General features: G+C 42.9%; 1 protein-coding gene across 1 annotated transcript in view; it reads left to right on the top strand.

Moving 5' to 3' along the window:
- Window positions 1-23,537, top strand: part of LOC129265334 (neuroblast differentiation-associated protein AHNAK-like) — a 33,467-nt gene extending 9,930 nt beyond the window's left edge. Inside the window, exons 4-5 of the mRNA XM_064102363.1 lie at window positions 19-16,896; window positions 20,728-23,537. Of these exons, the coding sequence (XP_063958433.1) occupies window positions 19-16,896; window positions 20,728-20,832 (16,983 nt within the window). The 3' untranslated portion in view covers window positions 20,833-23,537. The remainder of the gene's footprint in view (window positions 1-18; window positions 16,897-20,727) is intronic.
- Window positions 23,538-26,057: the final 2,520 nt, after the last annotated feature.

Here is a 26,057-nt window from a genome sequence, read left to right as displayed (position 1 = left end):
TCTTCCAATGTATACCAGGGGAGTGGTAATGCTGGTGCCGATGCTTCAGCAGGAGCTGGTGTTGGTCTAAGCGGAGACGCTCCGTCAGCCAAAGTTGACCTGGGAGGAGCAGGAGATGTAGATATGGATGTTGGAGGAAGAGGCGATGCCAGTCTAAACGTCGATGCACCACACATTCATGCTGGCAAAAAAGGGAAGGGCTCATTACCAAGAGGAGTCTTCAAAAAGAAAGGAGGTGCAGCAGCCAAAGGAGACATCAGTGGGGATGCTTCTTTACCAGATGCAGATGTTTCACTGAACCTTGGAGCCAAATCAAAACGACGGAAGAGGAAGAGGCCAGGTTTTTTTGCAAAATTGGGATTCGGTGGTGATTCATCATCGTCGTCCAGTGACTCGTCTGATGATGAGGGTGAAGGAAACATAAAACTAAAAGGACCCAAATTTGGAGGAGGAATTTCTGGTGATGCCAAAATGGATGCTGATTTACCGCAAGGTGGTGCCTCTGCTGGACTTGATATTGATGCTCCAAGTGGAAATATTGGTGCATCATTACCATCCGGTGATGCATCATTGGAAGTCAAACCAGAAGTGGATGCTTCAGTCAAAATGGGAAAACCAAAAAAATCAAAGAAAGGATTTGGATTTGGATTCTCCTTGCCATCACCCAAGTCCAGTGGATCAGGCAATGCAAACATTGGTGGTGGGGTGAAGGGAGAAGTTCCAAGTGGTGATGTATCCATAGGTGGAGGACCAGACATTGGAGGAGGAATCGGTGGTGGTATTGGGGGTGATGTCGGTGTTGATGTAAATGGATCAGATGCAAATGTAGGCCTTGAGGGAGATGCTGATGTAGATAGAAAAGGAAAGGGAATTAAGTTTGGTTTCAAAATGCCATCATTCGGTGGAAAGGTGAAGAGTCCAAAGGCAGATGTAAAAGCTGGTTTACCATCGGGAGATTTGGATATGAAAGGAGATTTGCCATCTGGAGATATTGGAGGGGGAATTGGAGGAGGACTCAAAGTTGATGCTGATCTACCATCTGCAGGCATAAACATTGGAGGTGATGGGCCATCAGCTGGTGTTAATGTAGGAGGAGATATTGATACTCCTAAAGGTGGATTAGGACTTGGAGGGGGAGGAGGCATAGATATCAATGCTCCTAAAGTAGGCATCAAAGCAGGTGGTGATGCCAATCTTACATCAGGGGGAGTCGGTGTGAACATACCATCTGGAGGAATTGATGCTCCTAAAGGAAGCTTTGGTCTTGGAGGCATTGATGCAGGTGGGAGCATTGGTGGTGGAGTTGATGTACCTTCAGCAGACCTCAAGGCTGGTGGAGATGTAAAGATGCCAGAAGGAAGCATGGGACTTGGTGGAAGAGGGGATATTGGAGGTAAATTACCATCTGCTGGTGTCAACATTGGAGGTATTGGAGGTGGTTTAGGTGGCGGAATGGACATGCCATCTGGAGACCTCAAGGCTGGTGGAGATGTAAAGTTGCCTGAAGGAAGCATAGGACTTGGTGGAGGAGGGGATATTGGAGGTAAATTACCATCTGCTGGTGTCAACATTGGAGGAGGTTTTGGAGGTGGTTTAGGTGGCGGAATGGACATGCCATCTGGAGACCTCAAGGCTGGTGGAGACGTAAAGATGCCTGAAGGGAGCATGGGACTTGGTGGAGGAGGGGATATTGGAGGTAAATTACCATCTGCAGGTGTCAACATTGGAGGAGGTATTGGAGGTGGTTTAGGTGGTGGAATGGTCATGCCATCTGGAGACCTCAAGGCTGGTGGAGATGTAAAGATGCCCAAAGGGAGCATGGGATTTGGTGGAGGAGGGGATATTGGAGGTAAATTACCATCTGCAGGTGTCAACATTGGAGGAGGTATTGGAGGTGGTTTTGGTGGCGGAATGGACATGCCATCTGGAGACCTCAAGGCTGGTGGAGACGTAAAGATGCCCGAAGGGAGCATAGGACTTGGTGGAGGAGGGGAAATTGGAGGTGAATTACCATCTGCTGGTATCAAAATTGGAGGAGGTATTGGAGGTGGTCTAGGTGGCGGAATGGACATGCCATCTGGAGACCTCAAGACTGGTGGAGATGTGAAGATGCCCAAAGGAAGCCTAGGACTTGGTGGAGGAGGGGATATTGGAGGTAAATTACCATCTGGAGGAGTAAAGATAGGTGGAGATACAGACATTCCATCAGGAGGCATTGGTATAAAAGGAAGCCTTGGAGGAGCTGGAGATGTAGGTGCTGATTTACCCTCTGGTGGTATAGAAATGAAAGGAGACGTAGATGGTCCTTCCTTGCCATCAGGTGGGATCGGAATCGGAGGCAAGGTTGATGCTCCAGATGCGGACTTTGATATGGATCTTGGAGTAAAACCAAAGAAGAGAAAAAAGAAAGGTGGGTTTAGTTTCAAGTTCCCTAAATTTGACTTCAACTTTGGCGGTGGAGGAGATGCTAAAATGGAGGCTGATTCTGATCTCAAGGCTGGAGCTGATGTTGACATTGATACCCCAAAGCTTAAGGGAGATGTCGATGCAGGAGGGAAAAAGAAGGGAAAGTTTGGATTCGGCTTCAAAGGACCCAAGTTTGGAGGTGATGGTGGAGCTGGGGTTGATGCAGATCTTGATGTTGCCAAGCCTGAAGTTGATGTTAATGTAAAAACTGCCAAACCAAAGGTCGGTGGAGACATTGACCTGCCATCTGGAGGAGTTGGATTAAATATTGGAGGAGGAATTGATGGTGGAGTTGATGGTGACTTTAAAGCACCTTCTGGGGGAATAGGAGGTGGTCTTCAAGGGGGAGCTGGTATTGGTGTCAAGGGTCCAGATCTTGATATTGCCACTCCCGAAGCTGATATCAACATCAAATCTGCGAAACCTGACATCAATATGGGAGGAAGTGCAAAATTGCCATCAGGAGGAGTAGGAATCGATGTTGGAGGTGGCATCGGTGGAGGAATAGGAGGTGGTACTGGAGAAATAGACATTGATGCCAAAGGTCCAGATGTTGACATAAAAGGACCAAAAGTTGAAGGTGATATTTCTGACCCCGACCTAGATATAGATGGACCAGACCTTAACATCAGTGGAAGTGGAAAGAAAAAAAGTAAAGGGTTTGGATTTGGACTGAAAATGCCAAAGTTTAATGCACCTAACTTCAGTTTTGGTGGTGGTGGCAAAGGTGATATTGATGTGGGTGGAAATGTGAATGTTGACAAACCTGAAGCTGATATCGACATTAAGACTGAAAAGCCCGACATTGGAGGAGGAATTGGTGGAGGGTTGAATATTGATGCCAGTGGAGATGCAGATCTTCCATCAGGAGGAGTTGGCTTAGATGTCAGTGGTGGGGCAAAAGGTGGCATTGATGCTGACCTACCAAAAGGAGAGATAGATGGACCTGATGTTAGTGTGAAGGGTCCAAAAGTAAAAGGACGAGGCAGTGGAAAGAAAAAGCACAAAGGTTCATTTGGATTTGGCATTAAAATGCCCAAATTCCATGGGTTCGGAGGTCATGGTAAAGGGGACGTTGATGTCAATGCAGGTGTTGATATTGATGCACCTGAAATAGATGCCAAACTAAAAGCCGAGGGACCAGATATTGGAGGTGGACTGGATGGAGGAGCAGGAATTGGAGGAGGAGTTGAAGGTGGGATAAATGTTGATGGCAAAGGCCCAGATGCTGATCTTTCGATTGGAGGTGCTGGTGCTGGTGTTGAGGGACCAACAGTTGAAGGTGATATCTCGAGTCCAGACCTAGATGTAAGTGGACCTGATCTTGACATCAGTGGAAAGAAGAAGGGCAAAGGCGGATTTGGATTCGGCTTGAAAATGCCCAAAATTCATGGACCAAATTTCGGATTTGGAGGCAAAGGTGATATTGATGTAGATGCAGATGTCGATGTCCCCAAACCTGAAGCTGATATCAAAGTGAAGACTGGCAAGCCTGATATTGGAGGAGTAGACCTACCTTCCGGAGAAGCTGGATTAGATGTTGGAGGAGGAATTGGCGGAGGACTTAACATTGATGGTGACGGACCTGATGTTGACATTAAAGGGCCAAAAGTTGAAGGTGACATCTCGGGTCCAGACCTCGATGTAAATGGACCTGATCTCGACATTGATGGAAAGAAGGGTAAAGGTGGATTTGGCTTTGGATTGAAAATGCCCAAATTTGGATTTGGAGGTGATGGCAAAGGTGATATTGATGTTGATGCAGATGTCGATGTCCCCAAACCTGAAACTAATATAAAAGTGAAGACTGGCAAGCCAGATATTGAAGGAGGAGTAGATCTGCCTTCTGGAGGAGCTGGATTAGATGTTGGAGGAGGAATTGGTGGAAAGATCGGAGGGGGACTTAGTATTGATGGCGATGGACCTGATGTTGACATTAAAGGGCCAAAAGTTGAAGGTGAAATCTCGGGTCCAGACCTCGATGTAAGTGGACCTGATCTCGACATTGATGGAAAGGAGGGCAAAGGTGGATTTGGCTTTGGATTGAAAATGCCCAAATTCGGATTTGGGGGTGATGGCAAAGGTGATATTGATGTAGATGCTGATGTCAACGTTGTCAAACCTGAAGCTGATATCAAAGTGAAGACTGGCAAGCCTGATATTGGAGGAGGAGTAGACCTGCCTTCTGGAGAAGCTGGATTAGATGTTGGAGGTGGAATTGGAGGAGGAATTGGCGGAGGACTAAACATTGGCGGGGAAGGTCCTGAAGTCGACATGAAAGGGCCAAAATTTGAAGGTGACATATCGGGCCCAGACCTTGATGTAAGTGGACCTGATCTTGACATTGGTGGAAAGAAGAAGGGTAAAGGCGGATTTGGCTTTGGATTGAAAATGCCTAAATTCGGATTTGGAGGTGATGGCAAAGGTGATATTGATGTAGATGCAGATGTTGATGTTGCCAAACCAGAAGCCGATATCAAAGTGAAGACTGGTAAGCCTCACATTGGAGGAGTAGATCTGCCTTCCGGACAAGCTGGATTAGATGTTGGAGGAGGAATTGGAGGAGGGATTGGCGGAGGACTTAACATTGATGGTGACGGACCTGATGTTGATATTAAAGGGCCAAAAGTTGAAGGTGACATCTCGGGTCCAGACCTCGATGTAAGTGGACCTGATCTTGACATTGGTGGAAAGAAGAAGGGTAAAGGCGGATTTGGCTTTGGGTTGAAAATGCCTAAATTCGGATTTGGAGGTGATGGCAAAGGTGATATTGATGTAGATGCAGATGTCGATGTCCCCAAACCTGAAGCTGATATCAAAGTGAAGACTGGCAAGCCTGATATTGGAGGAGGAGTAGACCTGCCTTCTGGAGAAGCTGGATTTGATGTTGGAGGTGGAATTGGTGGAGGCCTTAACATTGATGGGGATGGTCCTGATGTTGATTTTAAAGGACCAAAAGTTGAAGGTGACATTTCGGGTCCAGACCTAGATGTAAGTGGACATGATCTTGATATTGGTGGAAAGAAGAAGGGCAAAGGTGGATTTGGATTTGGATTAAAAATGCCCAAATTGCATGGACCTAATTTCGGATTTTCAGGCAAAGGCAAAGGAGATCTTGATATAGATGGAGATGTTGAAATAAAGAAACCTGATGCTGAATTCAGTGGAGATGTAGACATTCCATCTGGAGGAGTTGGCTTAAATGTCAGTGGTGGAGCAGGAATCGATGTTGATAATGACCTTCCTAAAGGAGATGTTTCTTTTGATGGACCTGATGCTGACCTAAAAAGTCCCAAATTCAAAGGCAGGGGCAGTGGAAAGAAGAAAAACAAAAAACACAAAGGTTCATTTGGATTTGGCATAAAAATGCCCAAATTCCATGGGTTTGGAGGTCATGGTAAAGGGGATGTTGACCTCAATGCAGGTGTTGATATTGATGCACCTGAAATAGATGCCAAACTAAAAGCAGAGGGACCAGATATTGGAGGTGGACTGGATGGAGGAGCAGGAATTGGAGGAGGACTTGAAGGCGGGATAAATATTGATGGCAAAGGCCCAGATGCTGATCTTTCAATAGGAGGCGCTGGTGCTGGTGTTGATGTCGAGGGGCCAAAAGTTGAAGGTGACATGTCAAGTCCAGACCTCGATGTTAGTGGACCTGATCTTGACATCAGTGGAAAGAAGAAGGGCAAGGGTGGATTTGGATTTGGATTGAAAATGCCCAAAATTCATGGACCTAATTTCGGATTTGGAGGCAAAGGTGATATTGATGCAGATGTCGATGTCGCCAAACCCGAAGCTGATATCAAAGTGAAGACTGGCAAGCCTGATATTGGAGGAGGAGTAGACCTGCCTTCTGGAGAAGCTGGATTTGATGTTGGAGGAGGAATTGGCGGAGGCCTTGACATTGATGGGGAAGGACCTGATGTCGATATTAAAGGGCCAAAAGTTGAAGGCGACATCTCGGGTCCAGACCTCGATATAAGTGGACCTGATCTTGACATTGGTGGAAAGAAGAAGGGTAAAGGTGGATTTGGCTTTGGATTGAAAATGCCCAAATTTCATGGGCCTAATTTCGGATTTGGAGGCAAAGGTGATATTGATATAGATGCAGATGTCGATGTCGCAAAACCAGAAGCTGATATCAAAGTGAAGACTGGCAAGCCCAACATTGGAGGAGGAGTAGATCTGCCTTCCGGAGAAGCTGGATTAGATGTTGGAGGAGGAATTGGCGGAGGACTTAACATTGATGGTGACGGACCTGATGTTGACATTAAAGGGCCAAAAGTTGAAGGTGACATCTCGGGTCCAGACCTCGATGTAAGTGGACCTGATCTTGACATTGATGGAAAGAAGAAGGGTAAAGGTGGATTTGGCTTTGGATTGAAAATGCCCAAATTCGGATTTGGAGGTGATGGCAAAGGCGATATTGATGTAGATGCAGATGTCGATGTCCCCAAACCTGAAGCTGATATCAAAGTAAAGACTGGCAAACCTGACATTGGAGGAGGAGTAGATCTGCCTTCTGGAGAAGCTGGATTAGATGTTGGAGGTGGCATTGGAGGAGGAATTGGCGGAGGAATTGGCGGAGGACTTAACATTGACGGAGAAGGTCCTGATTTTGATATTAAAGGGCCAAAAGTTGAAGGTGACATCTCAGGTCCAGACCTTGATGTAAGTGGACCTGATCTTGACATTGATGGAAAGAAGAAGGGTAAAGGTGGATTTGGATTTGGATTGAAAATGCCCAAAATTCATGGACCTAATTTTGGATTTGGAGGCAAAGGTGATATTGATGTAGATGCAGATGTCGATGTTGCCAAACCTGAAGCTGATATCAAAGTGAAGGCTGGCAAGCCAGATATTGGAGGAGGAATTGACCTGCCTTCTGGAGAAGCTGAGTTAGATGTTGGAGGTGGAATTGGAGGTGGAATTGGTGGAGGCCTTAACATTGATGGGGATGGTCCTGATGTCAATATTAAAGGACCAAAAGTTGAAGGTGACATCTCAGGTCCAGACCTAGATGTCAGTGGACCTGATCTTGACATCGGTGGAAAGAAGAAAGGTAAAGGTGGATTTGGCTTTGGATTGAAAATGCCCAAATTCGGATTTGGAGGTGATGGCAAAGGCGATATTGATGTAGATGCAGATGTCGATGTCCCCAAACCTGAAGCTGATATCAAAGTAAAGACTGGCAAACCTGACATTGGAGGAGGAGTAGATCTGCCTTCTGGAGAAGCTGGATTAGATGTTGGAGGTGGCATTGGAGGAGGAATTGGCGGAGGACTTAACATTGGCGGAGAAGGTCCTGATTTTGATATTAAAGGGCCCGAGGTTGAAGGTGACATCTCGAGTCCAGACCTCGATGTTAGTGGACCTGATCTTGACATTGGTGGAAAGAAGAAGGGTAAAGGTGGATTTGGATTTGGGTTGAAAATGCCCAAAATTCATGGACCTAATTTTGGATTTGGAGGCAAAGGTGATATTGATGTAGATGCAGATGTGGATGTCCCCAAACCTGAAGCTGATATCAAAGTGAAGACTGGCAAGCCCAACATTGGAGGAGGAGTAGATCTGCCTTCCGGAGAAGCTGGATTAGATGTTGGAGGAGGAATTGGCGGAGGACTTAACATTGATGGGGATGGTCCTGATGTCAATATTAAAGGACCAAAAGTTGAAGGTGACATCTCAGGTCCAGACCTAGATGTCAGTGGACCTGATCTTGACATCGGTGGAAAGAAGAAAGGTAAAGGTGGATTTGGCTTTGGATTGAAAATGCCCAAATTCGGATTTGGAGGTGATGGCAAAGGCGATATTGATGTAGATGCAGATGTCGATGTCCCCAAACCTGAAGCTGATATCAAAATAAAGACTGGCAAGCCTGATATTGGAGGAGGAGTAGACCTGCCTTCTGGAGAAGCTGGATTTGATGTTGGAGGAGGAATTGGCGGAGGCCTTGACATTGATGGGGAAGGACCTGATGTCGATATTAAAGGGCCAAAAGTTGAAGGCGACATCTCGGGTCCAGACCTCGATGTTAGTGGACCTGATCTTGACATTGGTGGAAAGAAGAAGGGTAAAGGTGGATTTGGCTTTGGATTGAAAATGCCCAAATTTCATGGACCTAATTTCGGATTTGGAGGCAAAGGTGATATTGATGTAGATGCAGATGTCGATGTCGCTAAACCAGAAGCTGATATCAAAGTGAAGACTGGCAAGCCCAACATTGGAGGAGGAGTAGATCTGCCTTCCGGAGAAGCTGGATTAGATGTTGGAGGAGGAATTGGCGGAGGACTTAACATTGATGGTAACGGACCTGATGTTGATATTAAAATGCCAAAAGTTGAAGGTGACATCTCGGGCCCAGACCTAGATGTAAGTGGACCTGATCTTGACATCGATGGCAAAAAGAAAGGTAAAGGTGGATTTGGATTCGGAATAAAAATGCCCAAAATTCATGGACCTAATTTCGGAATTGGAGGCAAAGGCGATCTTGATGTAGATGCAGATGTTGATGTGGTGAAACCTGAAGGTGATATCAAAGTAAAGACTGGCAAACCTGATATTGGAGGAGGCTTTGACTTGCCTTCTGGAGAAGCTGGACTTGGAGGAACAGTAGCAGTAGGAAATGTTGATAATGAAGGCCCTAATGCTAACCTTGATGTAGATATTAAAGGACCAAAAGTAAAGAAAGGAAGCAAAGGAAAGGGAAAATTCAAGCTTGGAAGTTTCAAGTTTGGGTCTAAAGAACCAGATGCAGACCTTGCAGGAAAAGTTGATGTTAAGTCTCCAGATCTTGATCTGTCAGGTGGAAAAATTGAAGGCCCTGATGCTTCCCTTAACGGTGCCAGCCTTGACGTAGATGCTCCTGATGCTGGGTTTAGCCTTGGTGGAAAGAAAGGAAAGTACAAAATATCTGGAGGAGGAAAGAAAGATAAAGGCTATGGGATAGGTGGCAAGTTCAAGGCCGGAGGAGATGCTGATTTACCAAGTGGTGGTGCCTCACTTGATGCCCCAGAAGGGAAACTAGGTGGTGATATCAATGCTGATGTTAAAGGAGATATTGATGTAAATGCACCAGATGTCAATATTGGAGCAGGTGTAAAGGGGAAGAAGAAGAAAAGAAAGAGCAAAAAGTTTGGATTTGGTGGTTTCAAGCTTGGATTTGGAGGTGGTGGTGATCACACATCTTCATCATCATCTGATTCAAGTTCAGATGAAGATGGTGATGGACATGGAGGTTTTGGATTTGGATTCAAAGGTCCAAAGCTTGGTGGAGATGCCGGTAGTGACTTAAATGTAAGAGGGCCTAATGTGAATATTGGTGTAAATGGAGAATTACCAGATGTTAAAACTGATATCAATGGGGGTGGAGGAATAGATGGAGCTTTGGAACTTGATAAACCCGATCTCAATGCAAGTGGTGGCATTTCCGTGAGTGGCCCGGATATTGATGCAAAGTTGAAAGCAGACAAACCAGACCTATCAGGTGATGTAGATGGTGGAATCAAAGGTGGCATTGGTGGGGGTATTGACGTTGAGGGACCTGATGCAGGAATAGGAGTCAAGGGCGGTCTAGGAGGAGATGGTGGAATCAAGCTAGGTGGCGATTTGGATGGAAAAGGGACACTGGAAGGAGGCATTGGACTACCATCTGGAAAAGCATCATTAAGTGGTCCAGACATAGATGCGAGTGGAAAGGGCATTGATATTACTAAACCAGACTTGGATGTGACTGCAGGCATTGGTGGTGGAATAGAAGGTGGCATTGGAGGAGATGGTGGAATTGGTCTCAATGTCAAGAAACCTGACCTTGATGTCTCTGGAGGAATGGGAATTGACATCAAAGGTCCAGATGTTTCCTTCGGAGGTGGTGGAGATGCAGACTTGTCAGGAGATCTGAGTGTGAGTTCCCCAGAGGGCAAAGTCAATCTTGATGGTAAAGGGAAGAAAAAGAGCAAAAAAAAGGGTGGTTTCTTTGGTCTGAATCTGGGCTTTGGAGGATCTGATTCTGATGATGACAAGAAAGATATCAAGCTTGGTGGTGGCATTGGAGCAGACATTGATGCAAAAGGACCTGTAATAAAAGGTGGAAGTGATCTAAGTGGTGGATTAGATGGCAAGGTTAGTCTTGGTGGAGGTGGCATTACCATTGGTTCTGCTGATGTAGATGCTGGCCTTGATGTAGTCAAGCCTGAAGCAGATATTAATATAAAAGCATCCAAGCCAGAGGCTAACATCGGTGCAGACATTGGTGTTGGTGATATAAAAGGTGCGAATATTGACCTTGAAGGGCCTAAAGGAGACATTGGAGGCGACTTTAATATTGGTGGCAAGAAGAAAGGTTCGGGCAAAAAGGGAAAAGGGGGATTTCACTTTGGCAAGGTGAAATTAGGAGGTGGAACCAAAGGACATGTGAATGGAGATGCTGACCTTGATGCCCCAGAAATCTCGGCGGGTATAGGGGGAGATGCCAATATAAGTGGAGATGCCAGTTCACCCGATGTGGATCTTAAAGGTCCAGACATAGATTCACCATCAGGTGGCTTTGGCATTGGCTTTGGAAAGAAAGACAAGAAAGGAGGCTCTGGAAAGAAGGACAAAAAGGGAAAATTCAAGATCGGTGGTAAATTAGGATTTGGAGGCTCAGGAGGTGCAGATATAGATGCAGAAGCACCAAAGGGAGATATCAATCTACCATCTAGTGGCATTGGTGATGCAGACATATCTGTGAAACCTCAGGTTGACATAGACATCAAATCTGCTAAACCAGAAATCAATGTACCAGATGCTTCTGTTGATGTCAAAGGTCCTGAAATTGATGCCCCATCTGGTGGATTCGGATTTGGATTTGGCAAGAAAGGAAAAAAAGGCTCTGGAAAGAAAGATAAAAGTGGAAAGTTCAAGATTGGAGGAAAACTTGGATTTGGAGGGTCAGGAGGAGCTGATGCAGATATCAAAGCACCCGAAGCTGATGTAAAGCTTCCATCAGGAGGGATTGATGCTAATGGAGACGTGGATATTTCTGTTAAACCTGAAATAGATGCCAACATCAAGTCCAGTAAGCCAGGTGGAGGTATCGGATTTGGGGGTGGAATGAACATCGGAGGAGGTGATCTTGATGTCAATGTTGACAAGCCTAAACTTGATATTGGAGGTGGAATTGGTGCTGGGACAAATGGAGAAGTAGATGTCAATGTAGCTGGAGGTGGACTAGATATTGATAAGCCAGATCTGAAAATGGGAATTGGAAGTGGAATCAACATTGATGCTGAAGCCAACGAACCAGATATTAGTCTCGGAGGAGGTGGAGGTGGCTTTGGCATTGGAGGAGATGTTGCTATTGATAAGCCAGATATTGATATTGGGGGAAGTGGTAAACTAGGTGGAGATGTCAGTGCTGGAGATGGGTTAGATGCAAAAATTGATATTGACAGGCCAGACATTGGAGCAAAGAAAGATAAGAAAGGAAGATTCGGATTTGGTTTTGGCTTTGGCAAATCTAAGAAGGATGGTTCCAGCAGTTCTAGCAGTTCCTCAAGCAGCAGTTCTGATTCCAGTGACTCGGAAGAAAAAGAATCCAAAAAGAAGAAAAAGAAGAAGGGTAAAAAAGGATTTGGATTTGGCTTTGGCTTTGGAGGAGGAGGAAAGGGAGATGCTAAAGTAGACATTCCAAAACCCAAGATTGATGTGGAAGGTGGAGGAGCCAAATCAGACACTAAACTTGGAGGAGGAATTGGAATAGGAGGATCCCTTGGTGGGGGAGGAGTAGACATAGATGCTAATGTTGGAAAACCAGAGATCAGCCTTGGAGGAGGACTTGGAGGTCTGGGTGGAGGAGTAGATGCTGGTGTTGGAAAACCAGACATCAACCTAAGAGGAGGAGGTGCACTGGGAGGAGGAATTTCTGTTGATAAACCAGATGTTAGCATTGGAGGAGGCGGTGACCTGGGTGGAGATGCTGATATTAGCCTTGGAGGAGGCCTAAGTGGAGGACTAGATATAGATGCTAATGCTGAAAAACCAGAAATTGGCTCATCAGGAGGAGGATTCGGCATTGGCGGAGGAGGAATAAATGTTGAGGCTAATGTTGATAAACCAGACTTCAGCATGGGCGGAGGAGGACTGAGTGGAAGCCTTGGAGGAGGTCTTGGTGGATCAGGAGGAGTAGACGTAGATGCCAATGTTGACAAACCAGATTTCAGTATGGGAGGAGGAGCAGACCTAGATGCTAGTGTTGGAAAACCAGACATTAGCCTTGGAGGAGTCCTAAGTGGAGGACTAGATATAGATGCTAATGCTGAAAAACCAGAAATTGGCTCATCAGGAGGAGGATTCGGCATTGGCGGAGGAGGAATAAATGTTGAGGCTAATGTTGATAAACCAGACTTCAGCATGGGCGGAGGAGGACTGAGTGGAAGCCTTGGAGGAGGTCTTGGTGGATCAGGAGGAGTAGACGTAGATGCTAATGTTGGAAAACCAGACATCAACCTTGGAGGAGGATTTGGAGGTCTGGGTGGAGGAGTAGATGCTGGTGTTGGAAAACCAGACATCAACCTAAGAGGAGGAGGTGAACTGGGAGGAGGAATTTCTGTTGATAAACCAGATGTTAGCATTGGAGGAGGCGGTGACCTGGGTGGAGATGCTGATGCTGATAAAAAAGGAAAATTTGGTTTTGGATTTGGCTTTGGCAAATCTAAGGATGGTTCCAGCAGTTCTAGCAGTTCAGATTCCAGCGACTCAGAAGGAAAGAAAAAATCTAAAAAGGAGAAGAAAAAGAAGGGTAAAGGATTTGGTTTTGGTTTTGGCTTTGGAGGAGGAGATGCTAAAGTAGACATTCCAAAACCTGATGCTGATGTAGGAGGTAAAATTGGAATCGGAGGAGATATGGGTGGAGATGGAAGTCTAGATATTAGTTCTAATGTTGACAAACCAGATTTCAGTATGGGAGGAGGAGCAGACCTAGATGCTAGTGTTGGAAAACCAGACATTAGCCTTGGAGGAGGCCTAAGTGGAGGACTAGATATAGATGCTAATGCTGAAAAACCAGAAATTGGCTCATCAGGAGGAGGATTTGGCATTGGCGGAGGAGGAATAAATGTTGAGGCTAATGTTGATAAACCAGACTTCAGCATGGGCGGAGGAGGACTGAGTGGAAGCCTTGGAGGAGGTCTTGGTGGATCAGGAGGAGTAGACGTAGATGCCAATGTTGACAAACCAGATTTCAGTATGGGAGGAGGAGCAGACCTAGATGCTAGTGTTGGAAAACCAGACCTTAGCCTTGGAGGAGGCCTAAGTGGAGGACTAGATATAGATGCTAATGCTGAAAAACCAGAAATTGGCTCATCAGGAGGAGGATTCGGCATTGGCGGAGGAGGAATAAATGTTGAGGCTAATGTTGATAAACCAGACTTCAGCATGGGCGGAGGAGGACTGAGTGGAAGCCTTGGAGGAGGTCTTGGTGGATCAGGAGGAGTAGACGTAGATGCTAATGTTGGAAAACCAGACATCAACCTTGGAGGAGGATTTGGAGGTCTGGGTGGAGGAGTAGATGCTGGTGTTGGAAAACCAGACATCAACCTAAGAGGAGGAGGTGAACTGGGAGGAGGAATTTCTGTTAATAAACCAGATGTTAGCATTGGAGGAGGCGGTGACCTGGGTGGAGATGCTGATGCTGATGCTGATAAAAAAGGAAAATTTGGTTTTGGATTTGGCTTTGGCAAATCTAAGGATGGTTCCAGCAGTTCTAGCAGTTCAGATTCCAGCGACTCAGAAGGAAAGAAAAAATCTAAAAAGGAGAAGAAAAAGAAGGGTAAAGGATTTGGTTTTGGTTTTGGCTTTGGAGGAGGAGATGCTGAAGTAGACATTCCAAAACCTGATGCTGATGTAGGAGGTAAAATTGGAATCGGAGGAGATATGGGTGGAGATGGAAGTCTAGATATTAGTTCTAATGTTGACAAACCAGATTTCAGTATGGGAGGAGGAGCAGACCTAGATGCTAGTGTTGGAAAACCAGACATTAGCCTTGGAGGAGGCCTAAGTGGAGGACTAGATATAGATGCTAATGCTGAAAAACCAGAAATTGGCTCATCAGGAGGAGGATTCGGCATTGGCGGAGGAGGAATAAATGTTGAGGCTAATGTTGATAAACCAGACTTCAGCATGGGCGGAGGAGGACTGAGTGGAAGCCTTGGAGGAGGTCTTGGTGGATCAGGAGGAGTAGACGTAGATGCCAATGTTGACAAACCAGATTTCAGTATGGGAGGAGGAGCAGACCTAGATGCTAGTGTTGGAAAACCAGACCTTAGCCTTGGAGGAGGCCTAAGTGGAGGACTAGATATAGATGCTAATGCTGAAAAACCAGAAATTGGCTCATCAGGAGGAGGATTCGGCATTGGCGGAGGAGGAATAAATGTTGAGGCTAATGTTGATAAACCAGACTTCAGCATGGGCGGAGGAGGACTGAGTGGAAGCCTTGGAGGAGGTCTTGGTGGATCAGGAGGAGTAGACGTAGATGCTAATGTTGGAAAACCAGACATCAACCTTGGAGGAGAATTTGGAGGTCTGGGTGGAGGAGTAGATGCTGGTGTTGGAAAACCAGACATCAACCTAAGAGGAGGAGGTGAACTGGGAGGAGGAATTTCTGTTGATAAACCAGATGTTAGCATTGGAGGAGGCGGTGACCTGGGTGGAGATGCTGATGCTGATGCTGATAAAAAAGGAAAATTTGGTTTTGGATTTGGCTTTGGCAAATCTAAGGATGGTTCCAGCAGTTCTAGCAGTTCAGATTCCAGCGACTCAGAAGGAAAGAAAAAATCTAAAAAGGAGAAGAAAAAGAAGGGTAAAGGATTTGGTTTTGGTTTTGGCTTTGGAGGAGGAGATGCTGAAGTAGATATTCCAAAACCTGATGCTGATGTAGGAGGTAAAATTGGAATCGGAGGAGATATGGGTGGAGATGGAAGTCTAGATATTAGTTCTAATGTTGACAAACCAGATTTCAGTATGGGAGGAGGAGCAGACCTAGATGCTAGTGTTGGAAAACCAGACGTTAGCCTTGGAGGAGGCCTAAGTGGAGGACTAGATATAGATGCTAATGCTGAAAAACCAGAAATTGGCTCATCAGGAGGAGGATTCGGCATTGGCGGAGGAGGAATAAATGTTGAGGCTAATGTTGATAAACCAGACTTCAGCATGGGCGGAGGAGGACTGAGTGGTAGCCTTGGAGGAGGTCTTGGTGGATCAGGAGGAGTAGACGTAGATGCCAATGTTGACAAGCCAGACATCAGTATTGATGGCCAAGGGGGCATTGGGGGAGAATCTAATATGCACATGGGAGGATTTGGAGGTGGAATCGGAGGTATTGGCAGTGGCAGCCTCGGCATCGGTGGTGTTGATGCAGAAGGAAAGGGTGATGTGAAGTTAGGCCTAGGTGGAGACGTTAGTACTGAGGGTGATTTATCTTCCAACATTCCTTCTGCATCCATTGGTGGTGATGGCACTGTGGGCGCAGATATCTCGGCAGGTGGTGATGCAGGTGCTGGTATCAATGTAGATATGCCTGGGGGTGGCGTTAGCATTGGAGGTAGCCTTGGTGTAGGTGGGGGAAAGAAAGAAAAGAAAAAGAAGAAGAAAGCCAAGAAAGAGAAAAAATCTGGATTCAGTTTACTTGGAGCCATTGGGATAGGTAATGAATCTTCATCATCTTCAAGTTCTTCCTCCGATTCAGAAGGTTTTTTCTCAAAAGTCAAGGAAGCAATTGGACTTGATTCAGATTCAGATAAAGATGATAAAGAAGAAAACCCAAACTCAAATAATAACAATAGCAATATCCTAAATGTTAACAACAACAATTCAGATGATGTTGAAGTACAAGAGAATCACAATAATAATGCAAATGATGATGAGGTACCAGGAGCTGCAGGAACGAGTTCGCCTCATTGGAAGTCTGGAGGAAAACATAAAGATTCTAGTGACAAAGCAAAGAGAAGAGGTCTTGGCAAATTATTTGGAGGCAAGAGGAAGCCGCGTGATGTCATGCTGGAAATTCCGGCTGAAGCTGCAGAAGGGAGACCCAGCGACGAACAGCGCAAGCCTCTATCGGAACTTCAAAGCAGGACAGATGCCGCACCATCCCAACAAGTCACAGTACCCTCACAGTACTCTAGGGCAGAATTTCTTCCAAGGTCACCAGAAGCAGCAGCAGAAACAGTAGAAGTACCAAAGAGCAGAAACAAGAAGAGGAGAGCCCCTTTACCTCCAGCAGAAAGACCAGCTTCATTATCTCATGATTCCATCTCAGAATGTTCTTGGCCATCAACTACATCACTTGAGCCTGTGCCAGTAACAGCATCGAAATCGACAACGTCTCCAGCCTCAGTGCCACAGGACAAGATTCCTAGGATAGAGATGCCAGCAACAGAAAAAGTCACGGTAAGTTCCACTGTTGGTGAAGTTTCATGTGAGCACCCTCAGTCTGCACAACCCTCCCCTTTGAATGCGAGTGCACGTGTGTTGTCTGTCAAACCTCTACCTGATTTTTGTCCCTCTTCATCATCATCAACTGCTCTGCCAGTTGGTGTTGATGAAGAAGATAGCATTCATCATGAAAATATGCATGAAATTTATGAAGTTGTGAAGAGCATGCCACTCCCATATGGTGCACCACCCCCTAAACCCAAACGTGTTAGTGCTTCTGCTGCTGAAACTGACCAATCCGAAGAGCCTGTCTCTGCAGAAGCTTATGTGCCTATTAACCAACCTGTTGAGGTGCACCAACCAACGCCTCATAACATGACTTTAGGACTGGATGTTATTACTGGAGAAGATGAACCAGATGTTATTTTACCAACTGGAGATTCTCCAAAAAAAAAAGTGGAATCAGAGAAATGGCAATCAGAAACATCTGGTGACTCCCTTCTTGGAGAAATCCTGCGAGAATATTCTACAGGTAATATTCCATCGAGTAACATCTCTGGAGATTTATCAGATGATTCGCGGACTATGAAAGCCTCGAGAGAAACTGGAACAGTGGTTAGCAAAACTATGGAGGTCGCATCTATCAAAAGAGAGGTCAAAGAAACCAAACCAAACGAAAATGTTACAAATAGGACTGAAAATACTAGACAGGATGCTTCTTTTCCAGTAGAAGTGCTTGACATTGATGGTCAAAGTGCATTGCAACAGGAAGAAGACCTGCCTTATGTTCGGAGAAAGTCAATCTCGCTGAAAGATATTGATAAGAGAAGTGGATCTGGCACATCTCTTGCCCTTGACATGGCTAAAGGTGCTGCGATACTGAAACGTGACAGGTCTGTCGATAATCGGAGAATGCTGCGGGAAGGATTGTCTCATTTAATGGGGGCTCCCATTGATACAGGTAATCACAGACAGGATACTGAGATGGGCAACTCGGTTGAAAGTGAGGAGATGAATGATAAAACAGAATTTGAGAATACACGGACTGAACACAAAAGTGGAATATTGTTTGAAGCTAGCTTGCACATGGAAGAGGAAACTGATCACAATGTATCAGAGGATGTCACTGAAAATATAGAAAATAAAAAAGAAAATGATGAAGACAAGCTCCAAGCAATGGTGGAACAAGATACACTAGACGATTCTGAGTTCATGCATGCCATGTCTGAAAGAGGGCACTCGCCTATATCTGCAAAACAAGATGAAACTACTGAACCAGACATTCTGTCAGGGAAAGTAGACATGGTTCAATCAACAATACAAGACGGAAATAAAAGCACCACACCAAACATTCACACAAGGAAAGAGTGCAGAATATCACCCGACATACAACAAGACACGGACCGTGAGCAAAGGCATGTCCTGTTGACTGGAGCTAATGAAATAGTTTCAGATTTCACAATTACAAGTAAAGACAATACAATTGACAGAGGAAAAAATATTGAGATAGCAGGCAGCTCTCCTGAGACACCACCCTCAGCAAAAGAAAAGCAGAGTGGATGGGATGTTCTGAAGAGTAGAAACAATAGGGGAACACATACCCAAGAACACAGTAGCACAGGGAAACCTCTCACACAGGACCAAAAAGAACTGGCTAAGCTTGCAAGTCGCAGTATGGTCAGAAGCACACTTAATATGTTCGGACAAGATAAAATGCAGCCCGAATCAGAAAACTTAAGTAGAGCATCAAAAAGGTTGCCGAAAGTAAGGCCTGACCAAACTCATGTGGCTTTGAAGGATAAAGTTGAAGAGAAACCCAGACAACTGACAAGTTCAACCATGCCTGCAGGTTCAGATGTCGCCAGTCCATGGAGGGATGTACTTAAAAAGAAGACTTCATTTGATGCCAAGAAATCTTACAATGACCCAATCAAAACTGATGAAGCTAAATCTGAGGTGTGGTGGAAAGATTCGTTGATGAAGCGGAAAAGCAATGAGAAAACAGATGACAATAAGATTTCCAGTTCAGTTCCACAAACTAAAAAAAAGCAAGAAACAGATGAAAAAGTATCTGTACCATGGAAAGATGTCAAGCTGAAAACTACCAAGGTTAAAACTGCATCTGAGAGTAAAATGAAAGATGCAAACACTGATAACACAAAAGCAAACTCGTCTACTAATGTACCCTGGAAAGAGGCATTGAAAAAGAAAAAAACTGAAGCAGAAGAAAAAAGTAAAGCCTATGAGTCCAGACCCAGAAAGGTTGAGGATGAGCATGAAGAAGAACATTTTAACTTGATTATGCAGGCAAGGAAAAATATCAGACGATTGTCCAGAAATCCTGTTGATACTGACATTAGTATCACCCAGGTAGCCAGTGGAGTAATTATCCCAAAATCTGCTTCTTCACCAAATGGTGTGAGTGCTATTTCTGAAACTACAGATCAGGATACTACAGTAGGAACAGAAGACAATGGGATGATCACAGTTGAGACAGGGCAACCGACTGAAGTTGTTTCAGATTTCACAGATAACCAGAAAAGTCAATTGCATAAGACACAAATGACAGAGGAAGAACTACTAGACACTGTTGAAATTTTGTCTGATCAGTCAACAGATGATACAAAGGAAATGTTACAAAATATGAGACAAAAGTCTAGTGGGTCAGATGAAGACAAGATTAAATCAGATGACACTAATCACTTGACTCGTTTCAGGGAAATTCACCAGCGAACCCAAAGTATTCTTAATGTGATAAAAGCTCAGAACTCCTTAGTTGATGCAAGGACGAGTTCAATCCACGTTCAAACAAAATCTGCTCCAAACCTTAGAGATGACTCCACTATAACTTTGAGGGACTCGGAGGCTAAGGCAAGACTGCGGGAAAAGAGACGCAAAGCAAGATCTAGTCCCAATATTGACTTTGATTGGACTGCTGTCCGTAACATGATTAATGAAAGTGATTGTGCAGGGGAGGACACTGATACCACATTAACAGATGCTTCAACAATAGATGTTCCTTGGAATATGTCCCCGAGTCTGGCAAATCAAGCAAGGATGATAAGAAAACAGAAGAAACGGTCATATGTAGCTAAGAGAGGTCTCTTCCCACTAAGCTCTACTGATGATTTTTCAGACAAGGATAGTTCATCTGAAAATGACATGTCTGATGTGTCGACAACAACTGTGATTCCAAGAATGGATTCTGGTTTCTCTGATATATCTTCATCTGTTGAACCTGATGCTATCATTTCAAGTAATAAACCTTTGTGGAAGCACGGTCATGCAAGTACAGCAAGCCTGGAAGATAAACTGTTTGGGCGTGTCAATGTGAAAAGCAAAGCATTCTTACCTGATAGTAGGGTCAGTAGAACTTCATCCTTGAAGGAATCATCAGGGTTATCAAGCTCTATGACGAACCTCTCTACTCAGCCCTCGGCAAGTGATGAGTCCCTTCCAGATGATGTCAAAGAATTCATGGCTATGGAAAAGATGGACCTTCAGAAGTTACTTCTGCAGCAACAGCAGGAAATGAGGCTCCTTAGACAACAGATGCAGGCAGTACAACTGCAGGCAGTGCAGACATCCACGAATCTAACCACTGCTACCTCAAGTGTACCATCCCAACAATCCTCAGTCCCTGGGCAACCCCCTGTGGCAGGCTTACCTTACATGTTCACCCACCCTAGCATGGTCATTGCCCCTACTACCTCAAGCATGGTCCCACCTGTCCAACAACCCATGTTCTATGTTCACCCCCGTATGCCCCCTCAGAGTGTGCAACTTTCTGGAATGTACCCTGTTAGCAATTATCAGCCATTTCCTACTGTACCTTTCCCAATGCAGGGCCACCCCATGACCCAAGCTATGCCAGGAGGAATCCAACCTGTACCAGTCCAACCGGTCACAACTGCATCATCAGGGACACCCGAGCAGAGGCTAAGTGAATGAGGAAAACCGGCATCAACCACTCACTTGCTGGATGTCCTAAACCAACAAGACTGTACAGCAACATAGTCAGTTATACCATGTACAGCTGTTCAATATTTAAAAAATATGTAAGTTTATTTGTCTATATAATTTTGTTTACAAATGTTGAAACATTCAGTTGCTATTTCAGTTGTACTAGAACATATTATTTTTTAAATGATTAATAACGTTATTTTCTTGAAAAGTCTAACAAATGGGTAATTGAATTTAACCTTTTCTTATAAGTGCATAAAGGTCTTTTGAAAATTGGAAAACAATGGTAGTTTGGGGCATTATTTTAACAAAAAAGGACCAATAATAAATGTCAAAATTGTACAAGTAACACTTATGGATTTTAGATTGCGAAGCTTCAAATTATCAGATACTATTTAAAGTGATATTCACTCTGGTTTTTTTTTATCAAACAAAATTACAATCATCCAATTTCTCTTATGATGGATCCATAAGGTTGGTACAAAATTCATTGAATTGTGAACAATTTGTATGCTCCCTTTGTAATGCCAATAAAGTTATGTGAGTTTTTATTGAAAGATGTCATTCATTCAAAATAAATCATATATTGAAAGCTTATATTTTCAATTACCCACTTTTATACAAGGAATGCTAGATAATGGAGTAAATACTTGATTTGATGCCTTCACGCCCCTTTCCCAGTGAAAGGATTGCTTTTCCTGTAAACGTTGGCCGAAAGCCTTGTGTAACAATCCCTTAAATAAAGAGAACTATCGCTTCACCTTGGACCTCCGACACATTTTTTAGTTATGTGACCAGATGTGTTGTGGTCATCGGTGGAGGGGGAAGGGCAAAGAGAATTCCATCTCACATTACAGATTTACTTTCATCACCTTTATTGAAAAGTCTTTCAAAATCCATTCATCCCCCTAATTTTTCTTCTGGACAATTTTTCTTCTTCAATATTTGTAAACAATTCCACATGAGAGTGAACACTGGGTAAGGGGTGTGGATTTTATCCCTTTCTAATAAAAGCTGTTTAAGAACCTTGCTTTTGGACTGCATTGAGTCATCTTTTATTACTATCAAATTTATTCATTTTTCATTTCATTTTCATGTTGGAGACTTATTTGTCTGATTTCATCGCAAAATTATTAGTTTTGATGTATGATATCACATTTTTGTACACATGTAAATGTTGAACCAGTTTTCTGATCCAAATGAATGTTTGATAAAAAAGAGTGCCTTATACAAGTTACCTGCACATTTGTTTATCTATGTTTAAGACACAGGGTTAGAATTATTATTTTACTTTTATGCAGAATTAAAGAACCTTACGGAGAATTGAAATTCCTATTTCATAAATCAATTCCAGAGAAAAGTTAAATATAAAGATGCATCCATTTTTGTGATGGTGCTCTTTATTTTTCATATCCGCATAGTTTATATTTATTTATTTTCATTACATATGACAAAGAGGCATGACAAGAATTGAAGAAGAAAGAAAAACGGAAGTGGTGTATTTTCACCAAATGTGAATTCTAAAAAAAAATGAATCACTACCTGAATTAAAATGTGTAGTTGATCATGACAGATAAAAAAGTGATAATGCATGATGCTGTTTCTGTGTTGATTATTTTGGTAACTTTACCCGACATAGAGTTATCAAAATATCTGCACAGGTATGCAGCCGTTAAAGCACTCTGCATGGATATAGATGAGAAAAAACAAAACAAAAAACTGTCATGTTAGAGATATTATATTTTGAAAAAGCCTCTCAAATGTAGAATTTGATTAACAATTAGTATTTGCATTATTTACAGAATGAAATTTAATCTAGTAATTGATTCAATTTAGCACATTTGCATAACTTATAAATATATATGTATTATGATGGAGTGAAGAGGAAAAAATTGTATAGCTGTCACTGACATTTGTAATGTTTTTGTTGAAATTGTGAAGTCTGCTTCATGATTGTTGATAGTGTTTAGCTTCTAGGAACGGATCATTGAGCTTAATCCCGGCCTAGCATTTTGGTCCATTCCTATAGCAAGATATTGTGAAGTACAGAAGGCAATTAAAAAGAGTCTATTGAATGACCTGAACAAAAATGAATGTTAACAAATGGATTTACAAAAATGGCTATATTTTTATTGTAAATAATTCTTGTACTGACATGTATGGCTATAATATAACACTCCCAGTATAATCTTGAATTTGAAAAATTTATCCCAATTTTGTATCTTTCATAATATGTGTAATTTTGACTGTTCTATGAGAAGAAAAAAATTACCTTGAACGCATGTTTGACTTTTAAAAACGACTTCACAATATTGCTTGTTTGTATTGCATGACATAAATAATAGGCATAACCAGTTTAGTTATTAAGCAATAATATTCATTAAGAGCAAGTATTCAATGTAAAGAGACTCTTAATTACACTGGGTATGATCTAATTGTGCCTTACACATGCGCCCTTTTCTCCATTATTCAATTCACTTTCTTTGTCTTTGAGGAGACATTTTGCAGTTTAGTTTGAAACAAAAAAAAAAGGGAGAAAATGTCATTGTGGTTAAATTAATTTTGTATGTTGAAACCCGATTATGTTTACTTGTGAATATTGTTTAGATGAATTGGAAGATGCTATGCTCGTATGTTATCTTGGTTTTTTTTCCATCAATAAAACTGAGTTACCTGAAGAAGTCAAATAAAAATTTAACGTTTAACGAGAATGATTTGTCACATACAGACAGCCTTGCCGAAGTAGAATCTACTGTAAAAAATAAATACTGCTAATTTCGTGCAAACACAGTATGAGCCAATGTGGCTTATGCAATATTTCCGCTTTTATGAATTGGCTTGGGCAAGGTTGGCTGTTCAGTCCTAGTCTTGGCTAAATGGGTTTATTCAGAGTTGCCAACAACTTAGAGAATATTAATGATATGTGTTACGTAACTGAGTGACTGTTAAAATGTTTTGTCTCGCCAAAAAAAAAATTGGTACAGGCGTTTGATTATTCAGTGTAATTTCTTATCTAATAAATATTCTGTAACAGTTGGCATCTCTGGTTCATACAATCTTGATGTGTCAGAGCAACATTCCCCCCCCCCCCCATCAAAGGAACCATTTTTATGCAGGCTTGAATAAAACAGTTTGCCTTTACAGTGAAGCCATTAGTATGACAGAGGTGGGAAAGGATTGGAGTGAGGATAAGAGTATTCAAACAGAGTTGATTGATTGTGAGAGGGAAATGGGAGAAAAGAATGGAACCGGGGGGGGGGGGGGGTGTTTCACAAGGGTTCAAGTGTTAGCAAAAATCACACCTAAATTCCCTGTTGCATTTGGTATATATAATGCATTAACACATTGGTCAGAGGCCCACACACCATAAAGTTTAGCGATTGATCGTACAGTTGATAACATTGATTACATTCGCCACAATCTTTAAAAAAAAAAAATCAGCTTTATGATGAAACTAAGCTTTGTATTACAGGCCCAGATTATGCTCATGGGATCCTATACGTTAAATAACAATGTGCACATTGGGAAGAAGCACAATTTTATTCAACTTACATCTTTGTGAAACGCCTCTCATGAGAGATGGTGCTGGTTTAAGAGAAGATTTTCGACAAAAAAATGAGGGAGTGACAGATAGTTGGAAGAAAGGAAATTTGAGTTGGAAGTAAACAGAAGAGAAGGAAAATATTTTGTGCAAGTTGAATCTATGGAGACAAATTAAAGTTGTACTACTCTTTGGAGTTTAGAAAATGAAACTTATCATTTGGAAGAGTAAAAAATAATTTCCTGCTTTAGTAAACGAAACAGAACCATGAATATTAATTTTGTCATTGGTAGAGAAATAAGATGTATTTGTAATGTTATTGAACTGCTAAGAGCAATTCTTTTCACTTGTTGCAAATAATTGTTCATGTCTGAATTCATGTCTGAATATGTTTGAAATACAATCTCTTGGGTTAATTTTCACACAAACTTGACAAATTAGGATATACTTTCAGAATTCTGGCTATTCAGAACACGTACAATAACATCACAAATGAATGAAATCACTCAATAACCTCTAATCTCTGTCTCTCCCCCTCGATATCTCTCCCTCCCTCTCTCCCATCTGTTGCCCCACCCCAGCTGCTTTCACCTCTCCCTCACTTATCTCCAACTCCTGTCTCCCCTCTCATCTGGCTCTTTCCATCTTCTCAATATTCATATTCACATATCTTCCCCTCTACCTATTTTCAGCACCCAACTCTCATTCTGTCTCTCTCCCTCCCCAATAGTCTGAATGCCCCTTTCTCAAATCCTCTTTCCCTTTCTCTCTTTCCAATTCCTTCACCTTATTCTCCCACTCTCCATCTTGCCCCCTCCCTCAATAGCCTGATTATGCCCCCTTTCCCTCTCAAATCCCCCCTCTCCATTTCTTCACAGTATCTCGCTTTCTATCTCTCTCTCCCCTCAATTACTTAGCTGATTAAAGCCCACTTTCCATTTCAAATACCCCCTCTTTCTATCCCCCTCCATTACTTCACCCTACTCTAATTCTCCATCTCTTGACTTTCTCCTTAAAGGGGAAGTTCACCCTGAACGAAAGTTTTTTGCAAAAATAACAGAAAAAATTATAAAAAATATAGGTGAAGGATAATTTGAGGAAATCCGTTAAATATTAAGAAAGTTATTAAAATTTTAAGTTTTGGATATGTGACATAAATGTGCAGCTGCCCCATATGTTATGTGAAAGAAAATGCATGAATTTCATTTTTGAATGGTTCCTGATGACTTATTTTTGTTTTCTTTTCATGATCAGGTGTGAAATGATTATCTGTTGATATACCGAAGGTACAGTGAAAACCATTTTCAATTTCTGAGAAAATGACACTTGATTTTTTTACCATTCGCCATGTAGGAATGCTGCTTGCAAATGACGTCACAAATCAAATAATTGAAATTCTAATAACTTTAATTCTTTGATGGATTTTCTCAAACTTTTCGACAATATATTTTACTATTTTTACTGCTATTTTCACAATTTTTTTTCAGCTTGAACTTCCCCTTAAAATAGCCTCATAGTGACCCTAGTCTGCAGGCACAGACCCTGATTGGAACTTTGATCAATAAGTGTGCCTCCACGCAAAGACTAGCACATACAAAACTTGCTGTTCCAGCCCAGCAGACTATAGTGACCCCACCCCCTGCCTTCCATCTAAAACCCCCTCTCTCCATTT

This window comes from Lytechinus pictus, chromosome 7 (genome assembly GCF_037042905.1).
Source record: "Lytechinus pictus isolate F3 Inbred chromosome 7, Lp3.0, whole genome shotgun sequence".
NCBI lineage: Eukaryota > Metazoa > Echinodermata > Echinoidea > Temnopleuroida > Toxopneustidae > Lytechinus > Lytechinus pictus.
Note: the sequence above shows the minus strand (reverse complement) of the source record. Positions and strands in the feature narration are given on the sequence as shown.